General features: G+C 37.5%; 1 protein-coding gene across 1 annotated transcript; it reads left to right on the forward strand.

The window, feature by feature from the left end:
• The first annotated feature begins 1,169 nt into the window (after window positions 1–1,169).
• Window positions 1,170–8,062, forward strand: OTUD5 (OTU domain-containing protein 5). The gene is made up of 7 exons (XM_051218239.1): window positions 1,170–1,923; window positions 1,960–2,056; window positions 2,090–2,154; window positions 2,194–2,496; window positions 2,531–2,707; window positions 3,675–3,921; window positions 6,207–8,062. The coding sequence occupies exons 1-7, from the start codon at window positions 1,333–1,335 to the stop codon at window positions 6,449–6,451; spliced, it is 1,725 nt and encodes a 574-aa protein (XP_051074083.1). The 5' UTR covers window positions 1,170–1,332; the 3' UTR covers window positions 6,452–8,062.
• Window positions 8,063–9,695: the final 1,633 nt, after the last annotated feature.

Raw genomic sequence — 9,695 nt, forward strand, 5'->3', positions numbered from 1 at the left:
AAGAAATCAGGAAGAAGTGCTGGAAGTGGATAGGACAAACATTGAGGAAAGCACCCAACTGCGTCACAAGGCAAGCCCTCACATGGAATCTTCAAGGCCAAAGTAAAAGAGGAAGACCAAAGAACACATTACCCTGGGAAATGGAGATAGACATGAGAAAAATGAACAAGAATTGGATGGAACTAGAAAAGAAGGCCCAGGACAGAGTGGGCTGGAGAATGCTGGTCAGAGGCCTATGCTCGATTGGGAGTAACAGGCGTAAGTAAGTCTCAGGTTTTACCAAGAGATTCTGTGATTTTGAACTCAAATACATTTGGTTGACCCTACTAGTGTTCTCGTTCACTATAATACGCCATTGAAGTTGACCGTGTTAGTTTGACACACAGCTGTCTGAAGACGCTCAGGCAGGCATCCGTGTCAGATCACTCTTCAAACTGCTTTGGTGAGCAACTCCTTGTGTAACGGGGCAGATTATAAGACATGAGTTGTGGTTCTATTATATTTCGGCCAGATGCAGCTTCCCATCATCTTCTTGTTAAGTTCCAGAATGTTTTCACAGAAGAGATTCGTGTACCAGTGTTGTCCGGTTTTGTCTCATCTGAATCCCTTTCGTGTTCGAATCGTTTTGACTACTGTTTAACTTTACCCCAACGATTGCTGAGATGGCTAGTAACGGTGTTGGTCATTTCGTAGATATTTTCGGTATTTGGGCTTGCCATTTACAGATCACATGTTGCACCACTTTTTAGCTGTTCCAGGTCAGCTTTAAGTTAAAGAGACTATGTTCATCGGGCTGAGCTTGATATCGGCACTGGAAGAACCCTTTCTGAGCCATTTGCTGAGCTCAATTTCGTTCTCTGTAGTAGTGGTTTTCCCTGTTTAGCGTGGTCAGAGATGCAAAAGTAGGCCTAACTAGTGTATTACCGAAACTTGGTGTGTTGAAATACTTCTTTGTACTGTTCTTTCCTAAAAGGTTCTTTTTTATATAAAAGACTGCAGCTTTTAGATGGGGCAGGATGTGGAAATGTAGCCTAGCAGTGATGTGAAGACACGGGTATCTTGCGAGGCAGTTTATATCCGCCAAAATATCCTTTGCTTCATATAATCGCTTTTAAGATGCAAGATTGGCTGTTAAATCATCCATAACGTTGTAATATGGAGTTCAATTGGTAGCATTAGGGTTATTGTACATTGAACATCATAACTTTTCCGTTTCTCTACTCCGACTGCGAGTATGGGAAAGTTCTTCTGTGGTTTTATGAAATTTGTTTACAGCAGTTCGAAATAGAACTGACCATCTTACAGACGAGTGAGAAATGGCGCTACTATGCAATGGTGTCTGAAGGCGGTTTATCGTCTGGTGGCGGATCTAGTCTAGAATCATCTGACGACTCCGATATTCCGGATTCTCGTTTGGATAATCTTGTTGACGATATAATTGGTAAACTCTCACTATACACAACCTGCGAACAGTCTGGGATGACCATAAAAAATCGAAAAGATAGACTTAAGTCTGAAAGAGACCCGCCAGGGACTTCTACGAATAGTCGACATAGTTTCGGCTATAAGCCGTATCCTTATAGCGAAGAACGTAAAGATATTCTCTCTCATCGTAACAGACACCGTTGTTCTCACCATGAGCCCAACATTAGTCAAGATATTGAAGCTCCCCACTCACCCTTGACCTACCCATTCCCTATTGATGCATCCATTTTCCCTTCTCATGGGGCCTTCACCCATCCCCAACGTTTAGTATCTCAACAGCATGAGTCCCTTAACGCTGGCGAATGCAGACCACATGTACGAGAAAATAAGTCAAACCAGGTAATACCTCAACCCAATGTGGTAGATGACGGCTCTGGCAACAACAGTGAGGATGAATACTATTTCGGGAAGCAAGGCCGAAGGGGTTCACCCACCCAAGTAAGGCTATTATTCACCGTACTCTAATTGGTTAAGCCTGCAGATGATTGTCTTGAACGATTGTTAGCAGAAAAGAAAGGGTGGAAGTTAATTAAGGTGGGATCTGATGGTGCTTGTTTGTTCCGTAGTGTTTGTAGGTTGTTATTCTTTAATGTAGATTTTACAGCTCATCAAATATTCGGTGATGAAGAGAAGCACGATCTAGTTCGTTCGCAGGTTATAGATTACATGGTAACTTATCGACTCCTTTTCCCTTGAAATTTTTTTAAGGTGAAAAACAAGGAGCACTTTTCACAGTATTTGACAGAGGACTTCGACCACTATATATCACGCAAGAGAGATGCTTCTTGTTACGGAAATCATGTGGAGATCCAGGCTATCGCAGAACTATACAACAGACCTGTCGAAATATACCATGGTTCAGTGGAACCCATTAATGTTTTCCATGCTGACTATTCTAAGGAGTTTCCTATCAGACTAAGCTACCATGGCCGTGTCCACTATAATTCAATAGTAGATCCTTTCAACCCTTCATTTGGTCACGGTCTAGGGATGCCTAACTACCAACCCAGTGTATGTTTCCATAATACCATTAATCCTTTTTCAGTTGGCTGAACCAGACCTTATTGCTTGCGCAATCAGAGAGTCTGAAAGTACCCACCTTGAAGAGGCTATGCTACGTGATAAATTAGCGGAAACAGAACAGGATGCAATTAATCGGTGTATTGAAGACCAAGCTGTCAGGGAATCTTATTTCGATTATTTCAATCAGATCTCAGTACCGGTATGTTTTAATACTATAATTGACATTTGGTAGACATGTTCTCAGTGTGTGTTATTTCTAAGTAGTTGTCTATCATCCTTTTCGTAAATAAGTGGATAGCGAGTCTGTCTCAAATGTTTAGTTGTGTTGCTGTAAACCAGCATATTTACCGTACAATTTCTAAATGCATACAAAACAGCGACGGTACGTACGCTGAAACTGGAACTATGCAAATAAAACAGCTATATCACACTTTGTTAACAGTAATAAACTCTACTCTAACTTAGTGTTGCCGACATCCAGTTGAATACGAAGGGTGTGCATCACAATTTAGGTAGCGACAAAATTACCAGTTGTTATGTAAATATCGTATTAAGATAGAAAAAACCTTAAGAATTTCGAATTTTAGAGGATCCATTTCAACAACAAATGTAACCCTTAAAGGTATCATAATAGCTACTGATTCTGAAGTTGAGGACTTGATAACTCACGTTCACTATCTCTCGGTAATTATAATGGTCATAAATTAATGTACTGGACTCTAGTGAGACTAAGTGGATTACTTTATAAAACTAAGGCAGTTGATTGTGAACATGAAACGCGATGAGTAATGAGTTGACATAAACTTGACCATTCACCGGCTTTAGATACTTAAGTGCCCATTGGCGCCGTCCGCTTGTTCTGGCGAATTATGGATTGTTGTTCTCTGCCATATTGGATGTTTTGGATTATTAGGTGGGATAATCCAAGGACTCGGAACTACTGGTTATTTATGATTTGTTTCTAAGGTAAGGGGCGTTCATGCAGGAAATCCACATTGGGTATGTGACCTATAGTGAAACGCAAATATGCGTCTTCTCATAATTGTATTGTTTTTTGCTCAAACTATTTATTCATATCGTGTATAGACACTTGTAAAAAACAATTGATTTATGGACCCCTTTCTTTGTTTCCGGTCTTGGATGCTGATAAATTTCTGATCTTGCAGAAGGTAAGGGATTCAGCTAACTCTCTTTCCACACCCGACCATCTGGACCTACATGGTGATCAGCGGGAAGCAACATTAACCTCCGGATTCCCTACAGGTTTGGCAAGAAGTTTCGACGTGGCATCTTCATCAAAAGCCGCAGTTCCCGATTCAAAACAGTACAGAAATCCAGCAAATGAACCGCTACCTAGTTCATCTCATTCTCAAACTGATTTGGGTTCGCGTCATATCCCACCCAATATGCTAGGTAAGTTTCCGGTCGTTTACATGATTAACAAGTGTGAAGTTTCGTAATACGCACTAATTCATCTTGTAGTCAATGTTTCATGGTCTCATGATGCTCTTGAACTGTGTTGTCGGTTACTTAGCATCAGTCCTGGTTATCAAATGGGTAAAAGAAATATGATCTAGTTCAAATTGGAGTGCTAAGGAATCTTCCTAAACAATTTTACTACATTTTTTCGAACTAGTCGATCGTGAAAAACTGGCAGGTAACAAAATTGCGGGCTGAGCTTAGTATTTCGACATATGTACCTACTAACAATTTCCATTCCCACCAGGACAGTAAATCTACAGGATATGATAGACTGACAATTAACTAACTTCATCCATTAACCAACTGCATTTACAGTCAAGTCGACACTAATTCCAGTAGTGAATTTATTGGTAGTATTTAGTTGGCGTATTGAAACAATTCTATCTGTTCTTGAGCTGCAAAAAGACCTAAATAATATAGTAGCGATGATAACGCGAAGGGTTAAACGTCCGAAATATGGTTCGGAAAGGCAGAATGGAAAGGTATATATAGAAGGATACTAGCATTCGATGTCGAGAGAGAGATAAATGGTGGATGAACCTGCGCCACTAAATGCCATTTAAAGTTTTCAACCAATGGTCGCGGTTGTTGAGCGGACCCCAATAAGATAAACTGCATCCATCCATTAATATATTTCAGACCACAATGACTTTATGGGCTGATGCCGTGTCTTGGTTTGATTGCGTCTAGCTTCCAACTCACTTTTACACTGCGCGGTGTGTACGGAATGTCCGCTTCTTCTTGAAGTGTGAATTTGAATCCATATTATGCCTCAGTTTATGCCAGACTCGTTTTAAGGTAAACCCATCTCCACACTAAATGTAAACAAACATCAGGTTTACTTAAAAGTATGAATCTCATATAAAGTTGCGGCTTCGAGATGAACTTATTTATACTGGGTTAGATCCTCACAATATTCTAACGTACTGATATTTCCACAGGCTGTAAATACATTGGCGTAACTTCCTTACCAGAGGAATTTCATAGTCTTCGAAGGACAAGGTTAGAAGTGACTTTCTGGCCAAATAACTGACCTGATTATTTAAGAATATGCGAAACTTGGTGTTCTGTTAACTGGACAGATATATAGGAACAATATACCTTAGTGAACTGTTGTGTTACAGACTCGATTTTATTCCTAACTACTTCGGTCTAGGCAGTCAGTTAGTGTTTTTAGCTCCCTCAAAAAATATCTCATCCCAGTGCAAGAACTATGACTAGGTTGGATAAAAGTATCCCAAATATATCGGTGAAAATTGTTCCGGCATCGTAAAGGGAAGTCACGATACAAAATAAAGGATCAGTAGTGATGTCAAGAGTGCTGGGTAACCAAACAAGAACTATAGTCTACACGCAACCAATAAAATTGAAAAGCGAGTAACATGAAGTGACATTAAGCTTCAAGTTTTGAGTAGTGGATATATGCACCTATATCGATTTCGACCTGTCAGTTAAGATCCCCAATTAATCTCTCGTCAGAAAACTTGCCTTTTCCTGCGCAGCAGACCAGTCCAGGATTTCATGGGCTAGTGATGTAGTCCTGTTATTCTAAAGTAAGACCATTGTTGTACAGATTCGTTCGTAATTTTGCTACGAACGACTTATAAAGTAATATCTATCGTCATAATGTGCAGATTGTATTAGAGACATGGTGGATCGACTATTTGATCGCTTCTTGCTAAATGTTATAAGGGTGATTTGGCATGGTGACTTAATCTGACCGGTATTTATCTCAATTTTTATGTTGATTTGTTAATGACTTTCGTCCTTGATTATTTATTGAATGACTATCAAGTAATCACTAGTTATAGTATTTTAGCTGAATGTATATAGTTCCCTAATATATTTCTACATACTCAGCCAACAAGTGTTTCTGTCTTCTGAATTCTACTTGGTTTCGTGATCAAATTGTCAGTCCAACTACCTCAGATATATCAGTACTCTTCAGAGTCAATTGTTCTGCCATTTTGCTTTGTAGAGGATTTCTTACCACTTCATTGCATCAAGTTTTGTACTTTGGAACAATAAAACCTTAGCCACGTTCTATTAATATTTTGTAATTATGAGGATGAAATTCTAGTACTTGTGTTTCTAAATATTTTCGCGCAATTTTGGGAATTTATATTCCCGTAGACCGCATAATTTAAGTATTTTGTAGGAAAATGTTATATATCTCTTCATATTTCTTGAAAATATTTTTGCTTATGTTTTTACAGGAATGGAGGAAGATGATTTGGTTGCTATGGTCATGGAACAGTCCAGACGTGAATACCTTGAAAGTATGCGTAATAAACAAAAACCTCATTTTACTGCCAGTCGCTTTTCACCAGAATCAACTCCCTCAGACTTCAATGAGTGTGAATCTTTTCAGAAAATTGACGAAGAATCGCCTTCTGAAATGTCGAATAACAAACCAGACAAAATCCATGATAACCCTGCTAATTTAAATGACAGTTACTAGATAGTTTTTCTCAAAAGTAAATTGAATGGTTGATTCAGCAGCTAGGTGTGCCTTCCAGTTTTCAGTGAATTCAATGCCATTATTACTTGTGATGTATAGACGACTGTCTTTCCCTTGTTTACTTGATCTTGACTTTAGCGAATAGACTGCTCAAGCACCCAATACACTGTACTTCCACTGCTGACTTAGGTTTATTTGTACTAAAAATCTGTCCCAAAAGTTGCTTCCGCAGCATCACTGTACCTTGTAATTATAAACTTTCGTTTACGTTAAAACACTTGTGTTGATTTTTGATCTTCATTCTTTCCAAAGCTTACTGCGATAAAATTGTTCATTATGCACCTTGAGGTTCTGCCAGAATTTGTGGTGCATCATTATACCATATTTTTGTCAGTTTGGTGAAGCTGGATATCTACATCCCTATTTATTTAGCCATCTATTAGATTGAAAATGCTAATGTAACATTTTAGAAGGTGCCTCACTTTATTTTTCGAATAATTTTGTGTTAATAAGTTCTTAAGTTGCTCCTTTGCTTGTCATCGATATATTTCTTCTATTCACAAACTGTATATAATTTCATTGATGTAACTGAAACACTTTGTTCAGTTGGTAATTTACTTTGTGTTATTTTATCTTAATTTCTGGTTGTTCCAATTCTACCAAGTCCTGATTAACTGTCGAGTAGTTTTTGAATAGAGTTTATTTATGTAAATAACAGTTAGTGTTACGTAGCTATAAAGAAATGGGAATAGTAACAAGGTTTCATTGATGCGATAAGGTATCAAAATATGAACTGTTTCGTCCCATTAAGTTTTATAAACGGTAGTTTGTGTTTCATAAATCTTTACTACGTTCTTACAGGATGAACTAATAGTATGAAATTTATAGTTTGTGTAAATATGAACATTCATATGTAAAACTTATCACTAGAATTATGCGAACTAACCAATTAATGTCGAATCATAGTCGCAAAAAGCTTAGGAATCTCTCTCCCTGAGTCCCAACATTACTTCATAACTGCTATTCCTTGAATTCATTCCTTCCGCATTATATTCCCCAAATGTTTAGTCTTTTTAACTATATCTGAAGCTTTTGTTATTTGTTTTCTTAATCTCATCTGTGTATTTTTATGATACAACTTGGGCCTATACACACTTGTACTAGGCTCTGTGTTGATAATGACCAAGTGATTGGTTCATGTCCCTTCAAAAATGGACTCTGTCATTTAGAGCTGGCGTCGCAAAATCAAATACGGAACCATTATTAGCTTCATGATAACTAGCTTACTTTTAAGTCGTTTTGCCTAACGTTGATATAATTCAGTCTACTGTAAGGAATAAGTAAGATTACATTGATTACTTCTGATTAATTAACCAATATGAGGAAAGCTGACTGGTTAAATACTTTCAACAATGAAGCAAAGTCCTCCCGATGGCAGTTTTCACTTCAATCTCAACTACAATTATTAGATTCTACAAAAGTAACTAAAACATTCAATTATTGAAACATGTACATGCTCAAAGCTTGATATACTTCTCAAGATAGTTTCAAGCAACCAGTTCGATACCTTCATTTTTATAATGTTCATAGGGTCCGTGAAGCAAAAAGAACTTAGTAGGGATCGGTTTTCAAAAGGCAATGAATAGTGGTTTCCGAATAATCACATCAATAAATTACTTTAGCCAAATATTTACTGGATAATTCTGAGTACTTATGAGTAGTGGATTAGTAAAATAGTAAAATATCAAGGATAATTGGAACGAATGGGATAACAAATTCTATGCATCAGTTTTTTTCCTTATTTTCATCGTGAAGTTTGTTTCGTTGAACTAATTATATCGTTAACCCCCCTTCACGTAATATAGCAATGCTTAAGAAATCCATCTTAAATTTGATACGTGGGCCTAATATCAAAAAGTTTATATCACGTGGATATGTCGAACAGTCTAAACATATATGAAAAAAAATATGCAGAAGTTTCGGATTGCTTTGTTAGTCTATTCCTTAGTTGTTTATTAATGGCCGAACTATATACACATAATCAAATTGCTGTAAGTGTTGTTAATTCGATACCCCTTGGTGGTCCAACGGGAAGGTGATCGCGCTAATAACTGAATAACACCCTCTCATGAATCTGAACACAATTTCTTCAACACTTCATTCAGAATGTCATTGGGCGATTCAGTACTTAGTTGGCCCCCGAGAGGACCGCATATTTGTTTTAGTGCCCATTTATACCAAAGTGTATTCAGATTAATATGTCATATAATTTGAATGAATGCTTATGATTAAATACATGGTATGATCAATGACTACATCCTGTTAATAAGAATGTTCTGTATATCCGACTAGAATACAGATGACTTTACTAATATTTGACTACTGTTCAATAAGAAAAAGTAAACTTGAAGTCAGGAATCAGGCAGTAATCCATTGACTATATCATAAATGACTTAAAAGTGTACTACCGGACTGCAAATAAGCAGCATTTTGTTTGTTGGGATATGTAGAACGTCCCATGACATCTGTACATAAGTTTCGGAGTGCAGATGTCAGATCCTTCTTGGTTTTCTAACCGAATTCCGTTTAGAATAAAATTTTAATCAAATTAGGTTCTGTATCAGTGCTTGAAATTGGAAGGCGTAGAAAAGAAATATTTAAACTTTGTGAAGGGTCTCTGCCCAAGCACTCCTGGTCCATTAAAAGCTTGTGGTTAATCGCTACAATGACTGTCAACCTTAAGTACGTTCGTCGGGGTTATCTACTGTCCCCTTTTTACTAGGTTACCCCGTAGGTGTATTTCTATAAATTTCTATGAGTCGACCCCCTATCTGGAGGTTCGATTATCTACTTAGAATAGTCTTATTTAGTAAAGACACTGACAAAACGTAGATTCTTCTGATCTCCTTGAATAAAAATGCAAGCATCTGTGAGATGAGATTTTCTTTCTTCAGATGGGAAATATTACTTCAGGACTGGTTTATATCAATGCCTCAACTGGTGACACAGTGAAGTAGTTGAATGCATCAACCAATTCACTTATTTAGAGGTCAAAACCCTGGTTGATCGATGCTCGATAAGATCTCTAAACGGATTCAGAGAGCTTAATTTACCATAGTCAACTTATTCACTCACGGCATAAGATATCTATCTGGTAACTAAAGGTCAAGTATACTACGTTACAGTTCGTTCTGTTTTAATTTCTGTCTACGAAACGTGATCTTTAATATTAGGTTTTCGTAGG

Source organism: Schistosoma haematobium, chromosome 1 (genome assembly GCF_000699445.3).
Source record: "Schistosoma haematobium chromosome 1, whole genome shotgun sequence".
Lineage (NCBI taxonomy): Eukaryota > Metazoa > Platyhelminthes > Trematoda > Strigeidida > Schistosomatidae > Schistosoma > Schistosoma haematobium.